The following is a 25,678-nucleotide window of genomic DNA, read 5'->3' as shown; positions in this document are numbered from 1 at the left end:
ACTTGCTCAACCATATCCCATGCTGCTCAGTCATGTCCCATAGCCATAAACTATTGGGAACATCTTAGCTGGACCACCCCAGAAAAAAATGGATATAGAATTATTGTATGTTTGTACAATAGATATTACTCAGCTGTTAATAACATCATGAAAATTTCAGGCAAATGATGAAACTAGAAAAAAATTATCCTGAGTGATGTAGGCAAGAACATGAAAGATAAATATGTATTCACTTATGTGTGTTTATTAGCCATGAAATAAATGATAACCAATCAACAATTCATGCCTAACACCCGGCGGTTAGGCATGGAGGAAGGGATTTGAGAATGCATAGATCTCTCTGGGATGAGGATATAATATAGAATTTACAGTAGATTAGGTGCAAGTAGGGGTTGAAATGGAAGGATCAGGTGAAGAGGGAGAGGGCAAATGCAGTCGAGAGAGAGAATTGAAGTAGAGACATCTGGAAGTGAGGAGAATTTGAGGGATGATGTTGAAACAAAGACAGTGGAAACTTCGTGGAAGGCCGGCCTAATGAGTTCTCCTAATAATAGGGGATATAGAGTATAGCGTGGTAAATAAGAATCTGGGAAATGATAGGCTGATGCTGTAAGTGAAAATTCACCTACACCAGAAACAGATGACTTAGAATTTCTAACCCTCTGCCTCTACTTCAGTGCTAGGATTGCAGGAATGGCACATTCAGAAAATACCTGATGGTTATTAAAGACAAATGTCATTATGTTTAGTAAATCACTAGTTTTAATGGCTTCTTGTATTATATCTCATAATGAAATACTTTGTGTTGATTTTCAGGAGAGTAAAGAGAAATTGAATCAATTTTAGTTAAATTTTTAAATTTAATTTATTTAAATAATTTTTATATTAGTGATAATAATATGGGCTATGTTACAAATAATCACCCTAAAAGACAAAAAAAATGTATGTATATATATATATATATATATATATATATATACATATATATGTGTGTGCGTGTATATATAAAAATGTTATATAAGTCTAATTATAGAAATATTTTAGTATTATATAAAAATAAAACTGAATATAGTCTATATCCATTTATACGATGAGAGAGAGGAAAATTTCTAAAAATAATTTTTTCTCATCGCTTTAAAAATTAAAATCATGTGTCATAGTTCACATATTCTACAATGGGATCCCTACACACAGGTTGATATGTCTGGGTAATTCTATTCATAAATTAAAAACTACAGTAGATACTCTGAAACACTTTTAGATAGGTATAATTCGCTATTATATATGTAATGGCTTAAACTTCTTGCACAAATGGTGATTTTCATCTTTCTATGTGTGTCCACACTAGACTGAATTAGTTGCTGGCCTCAGAACTGTTTCCTTTTCCACAACCTAAGAATCTGTTGAGTTGCCACAATGGTGATTGAATCTGCTTTTTTCCCCCACACATTAGAACTTCAATTGCATATGATACACCTGAAGAAAGCAAATTTGTGACAATCACCTTGAACACATTTTAAGAATGGAAATATCTTTATAGTTATTATGACTAATCATAAAGATTATTTGTACCTACATCTGGCATTGAATGGCAGGAGGAGCTCATGCATTACCTTCGTTCTGTTATTGGACTTCTTACCCTGCCTCAGATTGCCTCAGAAGTGATACATACAGTGGTGAAACCACACATATTTATTGCTTTTGACCTCACAGGAAGAACTATTCATTTTGTCCACTTAGTTGTTGCTACCAATCAGAATGCCATGTAGAACGTTTATCATCGAGTTTTTCTGTTCCCATTAAATGTTTTTGTCAGGAAAGTATGTTGATTTAGTGTTTGCTTTATTGCAAATTATAAGCAAAATAATAATAGTTATTATAATTCTATTCATAAAAATTAAAGAATAATCTTTACTAACATTAATAACTATCAATAATAATAATGCTTATCTCAAGCAAAGATGAGCACATAGCTAAGTAGATTGTTTTTCTTCAAACAGAACATATAAATTTCATCAGATACGTACAATGATGCTCACCAACCTTAACAGTTAGAAAACTGCAACTAGAACCATAAAGAAGGGCCATTGAGATGAATCCTGCATAAAGCCATTTACTTCCCAAACCAGGAAACCTTAGCCCAATCCCTGCTACACATGAAAAAGAAGGAGGGAAACAACAGATTCCCTAAAGTTGTGCTTTGCCCTCCATATGAGCCCCACATTGAATGCATCTACTGATATATCCTATACATATAATAACAACATATGTTGCAACAATAAAAGCTAAACTATGCATATTACTTTCTGCATTAGGGTTACTATTACCCAACATAAGGATGAATAAAAATAGCAAGATTAATCAAAGATGTATATAATGGAAATCCATGGAACTATGCTTGCAAATTACAACAGAGGTATCAAATATTAATGATCATACAGGTTTTCAAAAATTATAAAATAAATTATTTTGTAGACAATATCATTTGTGGAGTACATAAAATATATGCAATCACTATCTAAAATGTATTTATAAGCTCATTTCCGTTTCAATACAGCCAAGATAAAGAAATTAATAAGTAGACTAAAGAGAGAGGACACACCATCTTTTATTCTTGTATTAGCATCATTGGTAACCTGAAGGTTATTGTGTTTAGAGAAAAAGGCAGTCACAAAGAGTAATCTCCACATGATTCCACTTTGTGAAGAAGTTACAAAAGTCAAGATCATAGAAATATATTGTAGAATAATGGTCTCTGTGGACTGTGGGAGGGAAATGAGTTATTACTAGGGGTCTTCTATGGAAGATAAATAAGTTCTAGGCATGTGCTGTAAAATAGTGTGGCTATTGTTAACATGACTTTATTGTGCACTTAAAAATTTAGGAAGATTGATCTCATACTACATCTTTTCACCACAGTGAAAAAGAGAAAAAGGGAAAAAAAAGAAGTACAATGAAGTTTGCAGCCTTCAATACTTCTTTCCTCTCTAATCCACGTGACTTTAAGAATGCCATCCTACAAATAATAAAGTAGAACAGGGAAAATTCTCAAATTTGGAGGAGCTGGAGTTTGCTTAATTTCAGTTAATTTTTCCTTAAGAAAGGCAACACACAATGATGAAAATAAATATGTAATGACCACTCTGGAAGTGTGTAGCTTTTGCACAGTTGAGATACTCAGTACAGTATATGTCAGTATTCTCATTATCAGGCACCTCCCCTCAGGCAGAAGGGACATCATTTGTTGATCAGTTGCAGTCTAAATTCTAACATGCTACATATTTTTTCACAGACTAACTGGCTGCTGAATATGAACATGACGAAATATTTTACACATAAAGGAGTTAGAAGACAATGTTTCAGACCACAAAGATCTGCCACATCTTATGAAGAGTTACAATAGGATTAGAGAAATCAATAACTCAGGCCAATGAGTGTTAATAAAATACTAGCTACTAAATTCAGAAAAGAAAATAACTGAATCCCGATGTAGTTTATGCTGACAGGTGACAATCAGCAGAGGACCAGAAAACAGATATTGAGTTGCTAGAGGTACACATTTGATCTGATTTAAATTCTGAAAAGCTATCCAGGGAATGATAGGTTGTCAAATCTGCATGTCAGCCCATTTTGCCAGTGTTACATTAGTATATCTGTATTATTACTTTTCTCAAACTAAACACAAAGTAGTTTTATACTTTTCTTTTGAAACAGTATAAATACTGATTAAGGTAGTTTAATTTGATAAATGAAATAAACACAGAACCAAAGTGCAGGGGGGAAGTAATTCAAGGGAAGACCCTACACCCATAAGGCAATAGGGAATGGAAAGATGTGAATATTGAGGAAAACACTGTTCAAAACATTAAAATATCAGCAAATGAGTTCTTTTTCAATTTAACACAGAAAATAATGTTTAGTGTTGCTAAGGTTTAAGGCATATGACTAATCATATTTAACTAGTACAGGAAACAAACAAAAAAGTATAAATTAGAATATTACAAGTCCATTTAGAGGATCTTGTTGGGAGGGATAAAGATTTCTTGTTTTCAGTAATTACATATGTTCCCCATTGATTAAGCATTAAAGAATGGCACTATTTGAAGGTTTCGGAAGTGTGGCTTCATTGGAGGGAAGTCTGTCAGTGGGGGTGGGCCTTGGAATTTCAAAAGCCCATGCCAAGCCCAGTTTTTGGCTCTTCCTACTGCCTGCAGTTCTGAATGTAGAACTCTCAACTGCATCCCCAATATCATGCCTGCTTGCATGCTACAATGATCAACCTCATGATGATAACAGACTAAACTTTTGAAACAATAAGCAAGCCCTAATTAAATGGTTTCTTTTATCAGATTTGCCATGGTCATGGTGCTTCTTCATAACAGTAAAAGTATAACTAAGATAATATTTCTTGTTGCCAATGTATTGCAAAGTTAAACTTCATTTAGTCCCATGTGTCTTTTCACAAGCTATTGGCTGTTATGCAACAATGATAACATTGCAGAGATTAATTACCCATAGTTAGAGATACTTCAATGATTCCTTGACATATATGACTTCCAGAGACGCTTAATCAATACAGGTAGAGCTCACTAGATTTAATTTTATTTCTAGTTTTATTTTTATAATTATTTGTTTGTTTTACTTGCCCTGATCTATCTATTCCTTGAGAAAATACTCAGGCTCTATTCAATATTAACACTGTTCATCCTATGAGGGACATATTCTACATTTTCCCAGTAAACACAGATTACTCTAGCCATTCATTTCATCAGAGACAGCCATGCATTGACAGACACGCAGGCACATATTCTTTCTATATTTTGTTCCCTAAGTATGTGGTCATTATTAACAAGTGTATAATACAATATAATTCAAAGAATTTTCTTCTAAAAATTAATACATGAACAAGTTAGAAGTTACAAAAGGTGTAAAGAGATATCACCTAGGTATATACCTAGTTCTATCCCTTATTCTTAGTACCATGGTATGCTGGGAATCAATTCAGAGATAGACTCCAGATACTTTCTATAAATTATACACATACACACACACACACACACACACACACACACACACATGCACACACACACATATACAGAGATACACAAGCACAAATTCACACATATACATACACCAACATGTGAATTAAGGGGATATGTATTATACAAACATATAAGTCTTATAATTTCACATAACTAAATATTGCTGCTACCCTAAAACTAAAATCTATGAATGCTCATGTGCGCGCGCACACACACACACACACACACACACACACACTTCATATAATCATGCATATCTTTTTATAGGTGGCAATTGTAACTTTTTATTCTTGGACTCTTAACATTCACAACTTCATGCCTGCAATTTTTAGCTTACATGAATGTGTTCCTGGAATATGTATTAGTTGTGAATTCACAAGGGAGACAGTTTGCATTTTAAAACTAAGGAGATATTTATAAAAATGTTGTGCTTATGTATTTTATGACAAATATACAGCTTCATAGTCTTTCTATACCAAAACAAATGATTTGTATAATTGCAACTGCTCCTTGGGCACCTACCAATTGGTAGGATGGATATACAACCTTCTAATAATTCACTTCTACTCTGTATCCAGTATTCATTTAGCTCCCCAGACAAACAGAGCCTCAGGTAACTTTGCAAAATGCACACACTGTATAGCATATTTGTTTCACATACTCACATTGATGTCTTCCAAATCTAAATTATTTAGAATAATATTGTTCCTCTTCCATATGATAGGGGGTCGCAGGGCTCCCACGATGGCACAACTCAGAACAGCACTTTGTCCTACAGTGGCTGCAGTGATGCTTACTTTCTGATCTTCAGGCAGACTCAGCTGGATTACCTCTGCAATGATAAAGTGTCAATATGTTGGCGAGTAGATCATTTTCCAACATTAGTTATAAAGTTTATGAATACATGTAATTTTGTGATTTTGGCTTTGAATTTGAAAAACAGGAAAAAAAGCTCCCAATGAAGGGAAGAAAAGAGTAAATTGTTCCAATTAAAGGTCAGAATGACATTTCAATTTAATTGACTGACAAGCATCCTCATGAGGCCATGAACTATTAAACATGAAATGAGTGTCAGAAGGAAAGTTACAATGAGCTTGGAAGATTGCACCTGAAAGAGAAATAAATTATTCAACACCAATTTGATATGTACTGTGTCATCCTCATTGAAATAAAAATGTTGATGCGTATTGTGTGATGGATTCATCTTGTAGGTGAGATCATTTTTGGCCAGCTTCAGAGAACAGTTGCAGAGCTACATAGGCAAAATGCTTCATTAAGCTGGGAAATACAAATTGACTCTAAGAAAATGAGTTTATTTGGGAAGTTGCAAGAGGAAAGGAAAAGGAAAAATATGTCCAAATTTTACTAACCACATAGCAATGAAGTGGTATTATGTTTTCTATCCCTGCTGGGTACTGGTACAGTACAGTCATTTTTTACATCATTGAATTTTTCACTTAAATATTTATTCTATGTAGCACTTGCATGTCTGTCCATGTTTATGCAGAGTCACGAGCACATTGTTGGGAATGGGAATGTGGTTATTATCTTTTCAGTCAATTCTTACAAACTAAGAATTAACGTCCAGCCCCTTCCTTTCTTTGTGCCCTATAGTTCCTGCAATTGTTTAGACTCTTATTTTGATACACTGTGTATGAATATTACATTTTTACCTGCTAAGTATCACAACTGGCTGCTTGGGTTTACAGACTTCACAGGGATTCAGTGAACCACCAATTGTGTCATCTAATTTGAACCAGTGTAGTAACTCCAATTTCACCACAGACACCTTTCAATCAAGTTCAAGGACTAGTTTTTCTTATACCTTTTTTTTTTTTTCTTCATCTGTCTTGAAGAGAAAGGCAATGTATCTTATATGGTATGGCCATTTAACAAATGGCTATTTGTAATTTGTTATAAAATTCAATCTAAATACAAAGTTTTTGCATTATAAGACTGGGGATGACAAGAGAACTATGCCCTCCTTATGTACATGGCAAGTGCTCAAGTTATATGATTTGTGTGAGCTTCAGCACAGCCTCATATTACTCTAACTAGGGACGTCAGAAATAGATTACACTTGTAACCTATTACACAGTCTCTTGTCTCCAAGAAAAGGAATTCTTATTTAGGCTGTTACCATCCATTATCTTAGAAGTGGGAAGGACAATCTTTAAACTAAAAACCCCTATTACAGAACTATTCAAACCACTATCCTGTTTTGTAAATTGCATCAGAAAAAGTAAAATTATAGACAACAATTACCTTGCTGAGACATTTGTAGAGTCAAGTTTAATTTTTCTCAATAGCAATGACTAATACTTTTATTTTCTCATGCTTCCTGAATATTAGGAATATAGAGAATATCTCTAACTGATTTACTTTAAAATACATCCTGTCATATGTGTACATATGTACATAGATACACACACACACACACACACACACACACACACACACACATTTGTACCCATATTGAAAAATTCACATATATAGGTAAATAGACACAACTAACTATTATTATGTTGATTAGGAACAGAAATAGTTAGAAAATTTCAGAGAATTTTATTTATAGTTTAAAAAAACTATAAGCTGAGAACATCATAAACATAATACATATGGATATAATATAAGCTATTAATAGCAATCTATGTGTATTGTTCAAGCATAACATCTGAATCTGGTTTAAAAAACAAAACTAATAGAATTTCTAATATTAATAACATAATATTAATGTTGACTATTTCTATTCTCAGTATAATTGCATAAGGTTACCATAAAACCATCAACTATGTCACCTGGAATTGGTATGCTATTTAAGTAGTTGTGCTCTTTATAGTGGTATATTACATTTTATTTAGATAACACAATCATTTTGTAGTAAATGTTGACTATGGGGTAGCCTTCCAAAATGTTTTATAAAGGGAACTTATAATTAGAAATAAGGATTACTGTTCAGACAATATCAATATATACAGAAATATTCTCTCTGAAACGATATTTTAATTTATCTTAGAAAATATTTAATTACTAACTATACCTATTTTAAGAAAAACTTTAGAATTTTGTATATCCCCCAGTACATTGTAGAAACTTTTATCCATGAAAGCAATCATTTTTTACTGAACATAATGCAACTCAGATCAGCAGGATCTTCTATAGACCAATTGACAGATATTCCATCTAGGAGGCCACCATGCCTATCTTTAGTCATTTTAGTATAATTTAAGTTCTAATATTAAAAGTTAAGCATCTTTATACTTAACTTGCAGTAGGAATGTTTTAGTTATGAATAATGTGCTTATACAAACATGTAAAATGGTATCCTATCATAGTATATATGGATGAAGCTGTCTTTCAGTTCAAACACTTTAAAATTTATCAGGATAAGGAATGAGTCTTCAGTATGAGTGTGTGTGTGTGTGTGTGTGTGTGTGTGTGTGTGTGTATGTGTATGTGTATTTTAGTGCTTAGGATTGTAAGCTTATTAAAAAAATATTTCAAACAAAACATAATTTTTTACATGCTTTGCTTCATTACATATGGAACATAGCAGTTTTTGTTTTATACCATTCTATCCAGAGTGATCTTTTGCTGGCTATATATAGGATACTGCTCATAGCAGTAAGAATAGTCATTTAATTCACTTCCTTATGCCTTTAGCCTAGTAATAGAACATTTTAAAGAAATGACCCTTAAGAGAAAGCATGTTTAAAAAGTTGCCAAGTTGTGTGCGTCTATTATGGTGAACTTCTGAAAAGTTCATGGTTGGACAGCTGAGGAAAGAGGAACACAAATATACAAATATAATTACTCCTGGAGTTACACAGTGGGCCTTCTTAAGAAAAAAACAAAACAAAACAAACAAATAAACAAACAAAAAACATCTAAGTAGAGAGAAACTTAATGTGATTTCTCTAAAATCAGGAACAAGAAAAGGCTGTCCACTCTCTCCATATCTTTTCAATATTGTACTTGAAGTTCTAACTAAAGCAATAAGTCAACAAACAGAGATCAAGGGGATACAAATTGGAATGGAAAAAGTAAAACTTTCACTATTTGCAGATGATATGAGTGTTTATATAAGTGACCCAAAAAACTCTACAGGGAACTCCTACAACTAATGAACACCCTCAGCAAACTAACTAAACTAAAAAAAACTAACTAAAAACTAACTAAAAAAAGAAAAAAGAGAAAAAGAAAAAAATCAGTAGCTCTACTATGTATAGACAATAAAGAGGCTGAGAAAGAAAACAGAAACCTCACCCTTTACAATAGCCACAAACAATATAGAATATCTTGGGGTAACTCTAAACAAACATTTGGGAGACTTGTATGACAAAAACTTAGTGTCTTTAAAGAAAGAAATGAAAGAAGATACCAGAAAATGGAAAGATCTCCCATGGTCTTGGATAGGTAGAATCAACATAGTAAAAAAAATGAAAATTGCCAAAAGAAATACACAGATTCAAAGCAATCCCCATCAAAATATCAGCATATTATTCACAGGCATTGAAAGAACAATATTCAACTTTTTATAGAATAAACAAAAAACCCAGGATATCCAAAACAACCCTGTATAATAGAGAGGTATCACTATCGCTGACTTCAAGCTCTACTATAGAGCTATAGTAATGAAAACAGCTTGGTATTGGGACACAGACAGATAGACCAATGGAATCTAAATAAAAATCCTGATATTAATCCACACACCTATGAACATCTCTTTTTGATGTATATAATGGGGAAAAAACAGTTTCATCAAATAGTGCTGGCATGTAGAAGATTGAAGATAGATCCTTATCTGTAGACAGGAACAAAACTTAATTAAAAATGAATCAAAGAAGTGAACATAAACCCAACCAGACTGAACCTCTTAGAAGACAAAGTGGGAGATACCCTTGAATGAATAGGTACAGGTGACTACTTCCTGAACATATCAACAGTAGCACAAACACTGAGATTGACAGTTAATAAATGGGATCTCCTGAAACTGAGAACTTTGTGTAGGCAAAGGACACAGTCGACAAGACAAAATGGCAGCCCACAGACTGGTAAAAGATCTTCACTGACCCCACATCTGACAATGGGCTGATCTCTATAATAGACAAAGAACACAAGAAGCTAGTCACAGAAACACCAAGTGATCCATTTACAAAGTTCAGTACAGAACTGAATAGAGAATTCTCAATAGAAGAATCCAAAATGGCTAAAAGACAAAAAAGAAAGTGCTCAACATCCTTAGACATCAGGGAAATGCAAATCAAAACATTTCTGAGATACCATCTTACTCCTCTCAGAATGGCTAAAATTAGAAACACCAATGACAACTTATTCTGGAGAGGATGTGGAGAAAAGGGAACACTGCTCCACTGCTGGTATTAGTGCAAACTGTACAGCCATTTTGGAGATCATTATGGCAGTATTTAAGGAAAATGGGAATCAGTCTATCACAGGACCAGGCAATTCCAACCTTAGGCATAGACCTAAATGATCCAGATCCATGCAACAAAGACATGTTCTCAACTATGTTCGTAGCAGAATTATTTGTAATAGCAAGAACCTGGAAGCAACTTAGATGCCCCTCAACTGAAGAATGGATAAAGAAAATATGGTACATTTACATAATGGAATACTTCTCGAGGGGGGCAATAAAATATTGAAATTTGTAGGCAAGTGGACATAACTTGAAGAAATCTTTCAGAGTGAGGTAACCCAGTCAAAAAAGAGGAACCCATATATGGATTTAGACACAGAGCAAATGATCACCAGCCTACAATTCATGCTGCCAGTGCAACTAGGATACAAGGATGTACCTAAGAGTTTCATACAAGGTTCCTCACAGAAAGGGAAAGGAACAACATCTCTTGAGCATATTGGGAACACGGATGGGGGCAGTGAATGGAGAGGGAATTAGAAGAAAGTGAAGGGGAGGACATGTGGGATTAGGAAGATTGAGTTGGGGAATGAAGAGAGGAAGGAAGAAAAGAGATACCATAATTGAGAGAGCCATTATAGGCTTGAAGAGAAAACTGACTCCAGAGAAATGTCAAGAGACCTATAAGGATGACTCCAACTAACATTCTGAGCAACAGTAGAGAGGCTATCTTAAATGCCCTTCCCTGATAATGAGGTTGATAACTAACTTATATGGCATCCTAGAAATTTCATCTAGTAGCAGTTGGAAACAGAAGCAGACACCAATTTCTTATCAGTGAATTAAACTTCTGGAATCCAATTGCAGAGAGAAAAGAGAGGAGTTATAAGCAAAGGGGACAAGAAAGGCTACAGAAACCCACAGAGACAGCTGACCTGAACATAGAGGAGCTCTTGAATGACCAGACTAATAGCTGGGAAACCAGCATTGGACCAACTCAAAACCCCTGAACATGTGTCTCAAATACAAGGCCTAGGCTATCTATAGGACATCTGCCAGTGGAACCAGGATGTATTCCTGGTGCACAAAAGGACCTGTGGAATACATTCCCCATGAAGGGATACTCCCTTAACCTAGAGACAGGAGGGAGGGCCTAGACCCTACTCTAAATGACGGATTTTGATGATCCCTCCTGGAAGGCCTTCCTGTGGAGTGGGTAACAAATGAGATGGGGGGGGGTCTGGGGCATGGGAAGATAGGAATGTGAGAGAACTGGGATCAATATGTAAAATAAGTAATAATAATAAGTCAAGCTAGACATAGTGACCTGTGCTTCTAACTCCAGAGCAAAGGAAGAAGACTAGAGGGTTTTTACTACAGGCTAATCAACCAGCTTCATAGTTCAATGAGATGAAATAAGATGACTATCTCATGAGATGCTTGTCCTTTGTGCATATTACATGCACACTTGCATCCATAGTCCAAAGAGATGGAAATAAGGTGAATCACTCAAGAGGTCCTTGTCATCTGTGCATATTATGTGTACTCATGCATGCCAGTGGGTGCACGCATGCACGCACGCACACACACACACACACACACACACACACACACACACATTTTCTCATCTTTCCTTTTTTATTAAAAAGAGTGTATTTCTTTTTTTTTCCAACGTTGTCCTCCTATTTTTCTGTCTTTCTCTCTTTCTTTCTTTTTTATTTTGATTCCATCTCCCTCTCCCTCCTTCCCTCCCTCCCTACCTCTTACCCTCTTTGTCCCCTCACAAGCACCCTGGCCACCAAAGTGGGGGGGGCAGTGAATTTAGAGAGAAGTAGGAGAAAGAGAAAGGCAGAAGGGGAAAGCATGAGACACTAGGAAGATTGAGTCAGGGTAGGAATAGAAGATGAGAGAGAGAGAGAGAGACAGACAGAGAGAGAGAGAGAGAGAAAGAGAGGGAAGGAGAGAGAGAGAGAACATAAAAGAGGGAGCCATTATTGGTTTGAAGAGAAAACTGAACCTAAAGAAAGGTCTAGAAACTACAAGACTGCCGCCAACTAACAATATGAGCAACCGTGGAAAGGCTACCATGATACTGAGGCCCTTCCCTGATACTGAGATCAACAACTAACTTATCCACCATCATGGAGCCCTATTCTAGTACCTGTTGGAAACAGAAGCAAGCACCCATACCTAAACACTGAATCGAACTAGAATCCAGATTAAAAGGAAGAGGACAAGACCAGGTTGCAAAAACACATAGAGACATCTGAACTGAATAAGGATGAGCTAACGGGCCCCCAGACTGATAGATGCGAATCCAGCATGGGACTGAAAGGAGTGTGTTTCTTAAACAATACAATGTGATTCCATTTTCCGTTCCCTCTATTTCTTCCAGTTTCTTTCTACCTCCCTACCTCCCCAACTCCCCTCCTGTCTGGATATAATCTCTTTATGTCTCTATTTAGACAAAAACAAATAAAACGTCAGATTGATGTTGTTAAAGACTTTGCAACTAAAGGAAAAGCACACCAAGTAAACTCACAAGAATTAGAGACCCACTTGTACACACATTCACAAGTTACATAAAAATACTAAATTGAAAGATGTATATATCTAGGGCCTATCCCAACCCTAGAAAGCTGGCCATGTACTGGAAAATTTGGGAGAGGACCTTCAATGAACTGGCTCCAGGGTGGGTCACAGTCGGCCTTTGGTTCCCTGGGGCACTGAGGGCAGGAGGCCTGTCAGGGGCAGGCATGGGGCGGGCAACCTCTCTGAGGATATATATATATATATATATATATATATATATATATATATATATATATATATATATATATATGTATGTATGTATCCTGGCAATGTAGAACTTGTTCTTGATGCTTCAGTCTCTGATCAATATATTTTCAAAATATAATATAGAGTACCTAACTTTCTCCAGGATCAAATTTCAAAAGGCAAATCTGGTCTAATGCTATTTATATGTGGAATATCTGTGAACTATTCATTCTAATAGAAACTCCATGATACATAAAACAAAGAATGTATGTAAAATATGTGAGAGTAGAAAGAAAACAAAGGCTTAGGATTCATGGTGTAACCAAAAAAAGAAAAATGATAGTAAGTTTTTCTTATTTACTTATTTGCTATTAAATCATGATAACTGGGCATCTTTACCAAGACTGTGTTACATTAAGTATGTGTCTATTTTCCAGTAGCTAAGTAGAGATAGTAGAGATTTTACTGCACTTTACTGGCACAGTAGTCTCATAATGTTAATGCACTGTATATGCACGTAATTTCTATTACAGTGAAGCATAAAATAAATTAAATCATTGACATACCTAATAAAATATACTTCTCCCTCCTTTATGCTAGCAAAAGATCTAATTAAAATAAATACTAATAACCTAAGTAAGAAAAATACAAAAATGATAATTAAGTGTCCTAGATGGAATTAATAAATTATTCCCATGAGAACTCAATATCCTGATTTTAAATAATGATGAAATTTAAATATTTTTGTCAAAGAATGGAATAATAAAGTAAATGTTAGTCTGGCTTAGATAGGCCAAGATATACACTAATTAACTAAAGTAAAAATCATAATATTATAGATCAAATGCTTCTAAAATGCTGTGTGTATGTGTGCGCGTGTGTGTACATGTGTGTGTGTGTGTGCGTGTGTGTGTGTGTGCTGTCTTATAAAACAAAAAATAATGAAGCAAAAAAGTAAGTAGAAACAAAATTTTCCTTGGCTAAATAGAATGGATCATGTAGCTTCATAAATCCACATCAATGGAATAAACTATGGCAAATGAAAAAGTATGTGTATGTAAGGAGTTTGTGCCTACAGAGGCTAGAGAAGTGTACGTGATTTCCTGGGGCTGAAGTTACAGGCCATTAGGATCCACTTGATGCTCAGAACTGGACTTCAGTCATCTGCAAGAACAAAAGGGTGATTTTAACCTTAGAGCCACTGGCCCTGTACAAAGACAATTTTGTCTTACAGATCTTCCTACCCTGTGTTCCAGGAGGGAGTATTGCCACTCACAAGCAAGATTGCATCTGGAACCATAGACTTAAGACAGAACTTGGGATAGATCAAGTGGAGAATAAAGTGAAGAAATGTGTAAATATATATATTATATATATGAAATAAATACTATTAAATTTAAGAAAGATCCTGTAAAGAATTATAGCCAAGCTTTCTTTCTTCAAGAGTCCCACTTTTCAGTACTTTTATAATCTTAATTAAGGAAGAATTTATTAACTAAACCACAAAATTCTAAATTTTATTCTAATCATTAAATTATTTAAAGACACTTATTAAAAGACCAAATCCACAAGTCTCTAAGCAGCAAAAGCACGGTTCAAAACATGTAACAAAATTGAGTATGTAAAAAGAATAAGCCTCTTTTGCATATGATTGTAAGTTGTTAAGTAATCAATAGGACTACCAAAAGATTTGAACAAATATTCAAGGATCAAACAGTATTCTGAATAAAGGTAGGGCTGAGCAGCCCATGAAATCAGAGGAAGAAACTCTCAGTCCAGGACCTACAGGACTGACTTATTAAGATTAGCCATAACAATGGTTGAGAATATACAGAGATACATAAATTTTAAATAACTTAAACACGAGTGTAATTCATATACATACTTTGTCCACTCAGAGATGAAGTTAAGGCAAGCCTGCCTGTGAAGACATGCTTCCTCAAACAATCTTAGCCCATAATTTATAGATGCCTAGAGTTGTGAAACTGAGTTTTGAGTTTCAGTCCTTAGGATGGAATGAAATGAATGCACAATGCATACATATTTCCATATTAAAAATATGCAATCTAAAAAGTATAAATTCTACTGACAGTAAAGACATGGAGAACAACATGAAACATCAACTAGTCAGCATGGCATTGCTGATACCTCAGTGTTATTGCTGATGAATGGGGGACTTTCAGCAGATTGGTGACTGTTCCTCTAAGTCTCCCATTTTTAAAATAAACAAGGTATCTATACATTTGAGGTTATGTTAAGATTAAATATGATGTGAAATGCTTATTAAGGTAAATTTTAGGCCTAGTATGAAATGAATTATAAATAGCCTGAAGCTATCATTACTAATAAAAACAGTTGATACACACCTGAGATGCACACAAATTCATCATGTTTAGGAATATATATTATTTTATATGAAAATGTCACTTAATTTGACAAACATTAGTAAATCACAAGTATAGCATCCAGTCTCATGACTGTAGGATCCAGATGTTCCATTCCAATGCTAATCTTTAGAACCAGGTAATCTTGGGATTGTTTTGAGGTGTATGACTCTTTGCAAAACATCATTCATTACCATCATGATCCATATTCTACATTAAAAGAGCCTTGAAAAAAATTGAAATAAGCAAGCATCTTTTCCCCATGTGATTTATTTCAAAACTACATATTGAAGAAATTTAATAATATATACTAAGTTGGTGGAATATTAAAAGTGTAATGCTTCACAAAAAGGTGCCTTGAGTCTAACATGGTAGGCTCATGTGAACAAGGGCTGTTGGCACAGTTTGAAGAATTTTGAGGGTCTGTGAGATTGGTGCCTAACTGGTGTAACAGGTCACTAGGTGAGGTCTTCAAAATCACCCCCTCTTGGACAGTCACTTCTTTTCCTAGTGTTACTTTTTCCACACAATGGCATAAACTATCAAAACCTTAAAGCAAAATCAACCCTTCCTTTAGCTTCTGTCAGGTATTTGATCAGGACACTGAGAATAATGACATAGTATGTTTTACAGTTTTTGTTATGATCACTTTTAAATGTAATTTATATGTATCCCAGAGTTCTATGTACCCTGCAATGTAATGGAATTCACTTTAGCAGACCATAATAGACATTGCACTGATCTTTTTGGGAAAATTTTTCTGTCAGGGAAAGCAAGTGGTTTATTCCCACCCATTTCCTACAAGGGTAGTACCCTGAGTTGTGTTAGGAGATGCTACAGGCCTGAGAGAAAATTTGATTCTGTGTGTGTTCATTCATGAAATTTATCTAAGGAAATCCCAGAATTTGTGTTGGAGAAAAATCCAGTGATACATTATGTTTAATACCTTTCTTTGTTTCCCTTTTTCTCTTTCTTTCTCTCTTTTCTTCTTTCTTTTTTCTTTCTTTCTTTATTTCTTTTTCTCCTTCAAATACACACAAGCAGAGAGGTAAATTATGCTCTGTTTCTATCATGTGGTAAGATAGAGTTTTGTCATATCAGTTTACATAATACCTTTTATATTACTGTCAAATTAAAAGAATTCTGTTAGGAGATTTCTAACTTCCTTGTGGCTTACTTAACTTCTTTGAAACTGAAAATGAGATCAGAGCACTGGCTTTCATAAGTCTCACAGAGTGTGTCTCTTTAAAAGTTTAGAGCAAATAGATTAGAGGATCCTGGGAAACAAGAGCAATCTACTCATTTCTGGCCATACTTCACAGGATCCAAGGATGGGCCTCAGCTATGCAAATGCTGAAATAAATTTAACACTTCAACCAGAATTAATTAGGCTATTGAGTGTTGACAGAGCTAATCAAAATGCCAAGTTTATGCTGGAGCATCATGTCCTTTATTGACAGTGGGAAAGTATCCTGATTAGTCACAAGAATCAGAGATGACTCCTGGATTCTCCCTTGCAATACTGAGGTCAAATGCTTCAAAGGATTGATGAATAGAAACATATAGTAAAGGGAGTGGCCTATTCCTGTCAGTCAAGTTGATTTGCTAATGATCTGTTCTATTGATTCTCGAACTTCTTTGTCTCAGATCTCTCTTTTTCACTTTCAGTGGTTGCATTAAAGGGTGTGTGTGACAAATTCTTGGTTCTTTGAAAACTTTTTTTTTCTATGCACATCAATGTGTGTGTACAACTATAGAATTAATTCAGGTACACTACAGATGAATTGGGGTTTTTTGCTTGCTTGTTTGTTGGTTGGTTTGTTGGTTAGATTTACTTGTTTTAGTTATTTATTTACTTTTTTTAGAGGCATCTTCACTTCAGCAAATTTTCTTACTATGCTTGGCTATCCAGGCCTTATCACCAAATCTGACCTGCAAAGCCTTTTTGTAGAGCTAGAACACAGATGCACAATCTGCCCTGGGTTTTCTTGTTGTCTGAAGCTGCTTTGAGCTACACAGGCAACAGATAAACATATGCAAAGCCTAAAACTATGTAGTCTCTGAACATATGCAGCCTGTTCAGTGAACATTTCCTTTTCATCTAGACTTATTAAATAGAAGTCAATCAATTCTCCCCATTCTTTATGACTGAAACACAAACCAGAGCTACCTCAGATAAGAAGATTACTCATATGTATGTTAGGATGAATACACAAACCACCTTTTCCAGCCCAAGGAAGCCCCAGCACAGGATAGACAGCTGTTGCTTTTCCCACCATTCAACAAGTAAGAAAAGAGGCTTTGTCACTCTGTATGCTTGCCCAGTGTTCACCAACTCCATCTTTTCTGTGTCTGACATACTGAACAATGACCTTTTCTTCTCTCGTCTTGATACCCAGTCAAAATACTATTTTTCAGGAGACATTCTCACCCGAACAGAAAACAAAAAATTTACTTATTCCATGTAAATCATTCATAGTACTAATCTGAGAATGGGAACATGGCTGTTTCTGCTTAAGAGTATTCACATGTTAATGGGGCTCATTTTAATTTAAATATACCCTTAACCCTCAAATTTTCAATAGAATATCTCTAAAGGGAGAAGCTTATCCCTTTCAGTTGCTACTTGCTAGAACTCAAGGACCAAGAACTGACTAAGCTCTCCAAAAGAAACTCCAGGCCTACAGACAGATTTAGTCATGATTCTAGGCCTCAGGTACCTAGGACATTTTTACTTCAGAAAACATGCAATTGTCTACCTTTGAAATAGAAGGCTTTCATCCATTGACAGTTTTATTATTTGCTACTAATCAATACAACAAGTTGATGCTATTGTAATTCATTCTAATGATTCATATACACCAAACAAGTACTATAAAACAAAGCAACATCTTTGGCACTGAACAGTTTTAAAATCCTGCATTATCTTTTTCAAAATGTGCTGTGGCACTCTGTGAAATTCAGTTACCCAGGGGAATGATGCCTGTATTTGAGTAAGAGTTGGAGCGCAGGAGTTCCTCTTTAGTGATCATCCATCTCAAATGATTAGCAACCACAAGTGACCCAATATGCTCACCAATCTCACCTCACCCACAGTGACCACCATCACGGTAATCTCACCACCACATCCTGAACTTTAGCTCATCTACTGGGACACTTCCATGGCAGTAAGGAATTAAGTTCTAATGCTCAAAACTTATTTTTTTTCTCTTTGCTTAATTTCTTCACTCATTCTCATGTATGCCTCAGAGTTAATTCAAGAAGAGATAATGAGAAAGCAGAAACATTCATCTATATCCCATTATTCTTGAAAGGCCTGGGATATAGGGAAATGCAATGTTCAGTTCTTTTTACCGTAATAGATTGGAAATTATTGCCCCAAAACAAGGATAGTTTTCATGTCATTGGCTTATGTACATTTCTCCCAAATACATATAGTAGCAGTGGCAACATTCTTCATACACACAGATATAGAGGCCAGTAGTATTTAAGGACACAAATTGCAGAAGTATATATCAAATATATCTATTAAATTGCTCACAACATTTTAGTAAAAGTTTGGAAAAATCTAACCAGTGAATATCTAATTTAACCTTGTAACTATAAACATACTATTAAAAAAAATCAGGCATGGAGCCAGAGATATGGCTTAGTGGGTAAAGACTCTTTGCCACTTAAGACTGGCAACCTGGAGCTCCATTCTAAAAACTAGACTTTTGGCTCCTATACATGTGCTATGAAATACATGACTCCAGCACATTCATCAGTACACATATGCACATACACTAAAAATAAATATCTCTACGAGTTTAGAAAGGTAGATGGAACTAAATTTATGAAGTAATAGTTCCCCTTTAGAAACTTCACTAATCTAAACAAATGTTTTATTTTTGAAATTGTGTTATGAAAATATCATGGCATAGTCACTAAAAACAAAATAACTAGTGATTCAGTAACTATAAATTAACTCATTCTGAAAATAATAATCTAATAAATGGAGGGCACAACATGTCTCTGGTGTTCCATTATTGTCAATTTAGTAAAATCTTACTCATACATTAAACATTCACCTCTGCTAAATAGCTATCAGGAACATAGCAAAATCCTTAGCTAGCCCTTCTGGCCCTCCTAAGTATGAAGCTTTATGAGTAACACAGCTGCATAGAAATAGTTTATATTATTCATTTTCTTTTTTATCAAAGTTTTCACTTTTAGAAACAGGGATTAAGTTTATTAACACTGAAGCCTGAAATTGAATATATTAATTCCCAGAAAAAGAAAAAACATTAACATTCTAATTAGATAATAAGCTGTAACTTTTTTTATACAACCAGATTCTAGTTCTTTACTTAAAATGTAAAGAATCTTTAAAGAAACATATTTATTTCAAAATTCAAACCTGACATCAGCCTCCAACTTACACTAATGAGATGCCAACGGATAGAAAAATCTTGGAAAGTTGTTAATAGATATGCATGTAAATGATAAATGTGAATGTACTTGAAAAGAGTAACTTTTTAAGGGGTGTACTATGTTTAAGCTGCATGGATATATTATTGCTTATAAGGTACATTCTTGTCATGAGGCACAGTATCTGTATTAATAGTGGGGTATGCTATAATTGAAAGGAGTAATTCACCTTAGATAAATGAAAAATGGCTTCTTGCATGATTATTAATTTTTCCCATTTTTCTCTTTTTATTTCATTTTGCATTCCAACCACAGTTCTCCCTACCACCCCTCCTTGCTTCCTTTGCCCCCCTTTGCTTCGTATTCCACTTCCTTAACTTCCCCTTAGAACACTCCCTATCTGTTCCTCCTCAAGGGTAAGGGCTCCCATGAAGAGTCAGCATAGTCTGGTATAAAGCTTGGAGCCGGGTCCAGTCCCTCTCCTACGCATTAAGACTGAGCATGACATCCCACCATTGGAAATAGGCTCCAACTAACTAGCTCATGTACTAGGACTATATTGTGGTTCTAATGCTTCTGAGCATGCATCTTACCCTAAGGAAAGGACTTCAACAAGCTAGTTCATGTGCCAGGTTTGTTTTGTTGTCCTACTGCCAAGGCTTGATTCTGAATTTTAATACTGAGTAGGTAATTATATTTCTAGAATTTGGATCTGTACTAAAAAAATGTCTTGTTGGAATAGATTAATAATGAAAGCCTCAAAAGCAATCCATGTGTGCAAGCTTTTAGTATGATTAAATTAACAAACACCATCATTCCAACTTGATGGCATGACATTTTTTGTTATTTAAGAAAAGAAAACAAAAACAGAAATATCAATTATCAATTGAGAATATATTGCTTTATTTAAACACAGCCTTTTGCTGACACACTGGTTATGTGAGTATTGCCTGTCACACTTTAAATTAAAAATTATTATTGGTTCTATTAATGAACCTACTAGTGCCATGAAGACTAATAGCTTAGAAATACAGGTTCAAAATGTTTTCAGCAAGTGGAGTACTGAACCCTGGTTCCTGATGACTCATGAGATATTTATGTATTCAGTTTGCATAATGAGCAGAAACATTTGCTACTTAAAGTTTGTCAAGAAACAACAGGTTTTAATTAAATACTCTCTCAAGGGATTTTCAAGTGTTCACTAAATTTTTATTTTCAATTAATTTCTCTATTTCCTGAGTTTTTATCTGAAATGTATTCTCTGATGAATATTTCTCCAATATCATCACAAAGATAAATATGTTAATTTTTCTTCTTAGCTTTATTTGTGTTGTGAGGAAATGAGATAATGCTTAGCAAGCTATCTTATCAAGATGGCTGAACTCTCCTATGTCAGTTAACAATTATGAAGATCACCCACAGTTTTGTGCACAGTCTTGGATGATCCTGGCAGTCCTACAACTAAGGCTCCTCTCTCAGGTACCTCTCAGCTGTGCCAAGGTGATAGACAAAACTAACTGGGACACTTACAGTTAGCCATTCCCATATATGGAAATTTCAATACATCAAGCTGACTGACATTAATTTATATTTGTAAGCTTAAAAATTGGTGAACATAAAATTTACAAATTATAAGAAACTATAAGAAATTTACTAAGGTCTTAAGGCAAATATTGATTCAATAAGACTGACATGCAAGACTTTAATACAATATATAACTTTGCTATTATTTAATTTATACATTCCAATCAATCAAATAAATGGTAGAGTTACATTATATACATTTGAATGTACCAGTGAACACACTTTTGTAGCCCACCTAAATAGGAATTAATATCATTAAAGGCTTAAATCTGAGTGTGAGTGTGAAGACTGAAGGGCATAGTTAGAAAACCACACCCTTGATTTTCTCTCATCATAAACAAGAAAAACAATGTTGCAAGTGATCATTTCCCCATTCCTAGGTCACTAGGGATCATACAAAGGAAAAGAAAATATGAGACAACAACAAAATACAGTATGCTAAAATGTAGGAATTTAGAAAATTAAAATTCCTGACTCTAGAAATTAAAAGATTGTACAATTCCTCGAAATTTTCATAATATGAGTATACTATGCCTCGTACTCTGTTGTTATGAGGAGCTTTTAAAATTGAAAAGGCATAGCCCTCTCTGAGTTTATATTCCAGAAAATAAAGAAAGAAATTTTTACCAGGAACAAATATATTTCTATTCCACATCCCATCTTGTTATTGTCCTTGAATGAAATTTAATTTTAAGATACTAAATATAACTTCTTCATGAGGATTCAAAAGAAATTTAGATATAATATCATTTAACTTAAAACTGTCTTAACCTAAGTATTTATTTATGGAAATAATAAGTTAAAATGCAACTCAGATTTCAGACTGGTTACCTAGTGTTTAGAAATTCCAACTCACTACTTGTCCTCAGGTACAATGCTAGCTACAATGTCATTCTTTACTTCTCACATCACATGCTGAGTTCTGAATCTCCTCAGGGAGGTCATGATAGGAAAGGTCTACCCACCCTCAGAGTACGCTATCTCAATACAAGCTTTTGTGTATCCTTTCAAATAACATGTGCTTACTCCTTAGCTATCTACATTCTCTACTCTAGATAGCCTTTGAAAGTTAAGATTAACTCTAAAGGGCCTGGAGTAGCTCAATGATTAAAAGTACTCACTGTTGCAGAGTACCTGAGTTTGGTTCCCAACATCCAGAGTGGCTCACACTCAACTGGATCACCATTTCCAGGGAATCTGTAGCCTTCTGACATCCCTAGACACCAAGTGTGTTTTTGGTACACATACACATATGTAGATCAAGCCATCATATCATAATAATAAAAAAATCTATTTTTTGAAGATTAAGACTAGATACTTAACATGCTTAATAAAAGAGAAATTCTATACCAACACATGTTAAGAGTGGAGTATTTAACATTTCTTTTTATTTTATATATTTACTTATTTTTTATATTTGTATTTATTTTATGTTTTCATTAACAAGGCTGTGTGATAGATCACCTTTTTCTAGGAAATATAAAGTATACTAAACTTTATTAGAAATCATAATTTATTGTGTTGTTAGTGCTTGTTTTCAAGAAAGGGTCTTTTCTCTGTGTACCCTTATGAGACTTGAAACTGGCTCTATAGACCAGGCTGACCTCGAATTTACAGAGATCCACCTGTCTCTGCATCCCAGGTGCTGGGATTAAAAGTGTGAGCCATCATCACCCAGCTCACAACTTATTAAGTATTTTCCTTTTACTATATTCTACAATAAGAAATTAAGGAGGGATTTTAGTGAGCTATGTAATTTCAAATATATTTCTAATTCTTTGTGTGATAATTGTTTTTATTTAATTTTGAAACAAGCTTATTTTACTCCCTAAAGATTTAGTGGGAGAAAATGTTTAAAAAAGACATTTTGTCAAATAAGACATTTACGAATATGTAACTGAAATTTTGGGAAACAAGAATAATGACACTCTGAAGTACCTAAAGTGTAAAGTATTAGGCCAAAAAGGGAAAACAAGCTAAAACAAAACAAAACAAAAAACTGCTTGAAGTTCTCTGTGGGCTGCCATTTTGTCATGTTTACTGTGTCCCTGCTTGACAAAAGCTTCTTGGTTTCAAGGAGTTCCATTTATTAATTGTTGGTCTCAGTATCTGTGCTACTGATGTTATATTCAGGAAACGGTCTCTTGTAACAATTCCTTCAAGGGTACCTCCCACTTTCTCTTCTAAGAAGTTCAGTGTGGCTGGGATTAGGTTGAGGACCTTGATCCATTTGGATTTAAGTTTTGTGCATGGCAATATATATGAATCTATCTGTAGTGTTCTACATAGCAGTATCCACTTATGTCAGCACCGTTTGTTGAAGATGCTTTCTATTTTTTCTATTGTATAAATTTAGCTTTTTTTGTGGAAAAAAAAAACAGGTATTCTTAGGTGTGTGGGTTAAATAAGGATGTTCAACTAGATTTCAATGGTCTGTCTATTTTTGTGCCAATACCAAGCTGTTCGCAGGACTATAACACTATAATAGAGTATGAAGTCAGGGATGGTGATGCCCCTGGAAGTTCCTTTATTAATAGGGTTGTTTTGGCTATCCTGGGTCTGTTGTTTTTCCATATTACTTTGAACATGGTTCTTTCAAGGTCTGTGAATAATAGTGCTGCAGATTGCTTTTGGCAAAATTGCCATTTTTACTATGTTAATCCTACCTATGCAAGAGCAATTTTTTGGTATCATCTTTAAGTTCTTTCTTTAAAGAATCAAAGTTCTTATTATATAGGTCTTTCACTTGTTTGGTAAGTGTTACAACAAGATAATATATTTTGTTTGTGCCTTTTGTAAAGAGTGATGTTTCTGTGATTACTTTCTCATCCCATTTATCAACTTTCTGTATACAGTATGGCAAGTGACTTTTTTTTTTTTTTTGTATTTAATCTTTTATCCTGCCACTTTGCTGAAGGAGTTCATCTGGTAGAGTTTTGTTTTGTTTTGTTTTGTTTTGTTTTCGGTCACTTATGTAAACTATACTATCATTGGCAAATAGGGAAAGTTTTACTTCTTCCTCTCCAATTTGTGTCCTCTTGATTTCATTTTGTTGTCTTATTACTCCAGCTAGTACTTCAAGTACAATATTGAAGAGATTTGGAGAGTGAGTAGCCTTGTCTTGTTCCTGATTGTAGAGGAGAGGCAATGAGTGGATGGTTATTAATTAGTGCTAAATATGTGAAACTCTGTGTTGCAAAACTGGTTGACTAGTAACAGTAACCTTTCTTTAAATATTTTAATATTGTTAGATCTAGATTTTTTTATTTTTTATTTTTATTTTACATATCAATCCCAGATCCCTCTCCCTCCCTCTTTCCCTCTCTCTCACCCAACCATGCCCCCCAACCACCCTCCCCTTCCATCCCCCCACTCCACATGTAGGGCAATGCCTTCCAGGAAGGATCATCTAAATCTGTCAAGGCATGTGGAGTAGCGACTAGGCCTTCTCTCCTGTCTCTAGGTTAAGGGAGTATCTCTCCATGGGCAATGTAAACCAAAGTCCTTTTGTGCACCAGGGATGCATCCTCACTACACTGTCCAATGTCCCTTAGACTTCCCAGGCCTTCTAGCTGAGACCCATGTTCAGGGGGTCTGAGTCAGTTCCATGCTGGATTTCCAGCTATCAGTCTGGGGGGGGGGCATTAGCTCCTCCTTGTTCAGATCAGCTGTCTCTATGTGTTTCTACAACCTGGTTTTGTCCTCCCTCTCTGCATCTGGATTCCAGTTCCACTCAGTGTTTAGTTTGGGTGTCTGCTTCTGTTTCCATCAGCTACTAGATGAGGGCTCCATAATGGTGGATAAGTTAGTTAGTTGTCAATCTCATTATCAGGGAAGGGCATTTATGGGAGCCTTTCCACTGTTGCTAAAATTGTTAGTTAGGGTCAGTCTTGTAGGTCTCTTGAAATTTCTCTAGATTCAGGTTTCTCTTCAAATCCATAATGGCTCCCCCTTTTATTCTCTCTCTCTCTCTCTCTCTCTCTCTCTCTCTCTCTCTCTCTCTCTCTCTCTCTCTCTCCTCTATTCCTGCCCTGACTCAATGTTCTTAGTTCTACTTGCTTTCTTCTCCTTCCCTTCTCTTTCTCCTAGTTCCCTCTCTACTC

At 34.9% G+C, this 25,678-nt stretch overlaps 1 protein-coding gene across 1 annotated transcript in view; it reads right to left on the bottom strand.

The window, feature by feature from the left end:
- Fstl5 (follistatin like 5) overlaps positions 1-25,678 on the bottom strand; it is a 530,620-nt gene that overhangs the window by 206,211 nt on the left and 298,731 nt on the right. The window contains exon 6 of the mRNA XM_051199180.1: positions 5,708-5,874. Coding sequence (XP_051055137.1) covers positions 5,708-5,874 — 167 coding nt within the window. The remainder of the gene's footprint in view (positions 1-5,707; positions 5,875-25,678) is intronic.

Source organism: Phodopus roborovskii, unplaced genomic scaffold, assembly GCF_943737965.1.
Source record: "Phodopus roborovskii unplaced genomic scaffold, PHOROB, whole genome shotgun sequence".
Lineage (NCBI taxonomy): Eukaryota > Metazoa > Chordata > Mammalia > Rodentia > Cricetidae > Phodopus > Phodopus roborovskii.
Note: the sequence above shows the minus strand (reverse complement) of the source record. Positions and strands in the feature narration are given on the sequence as shown.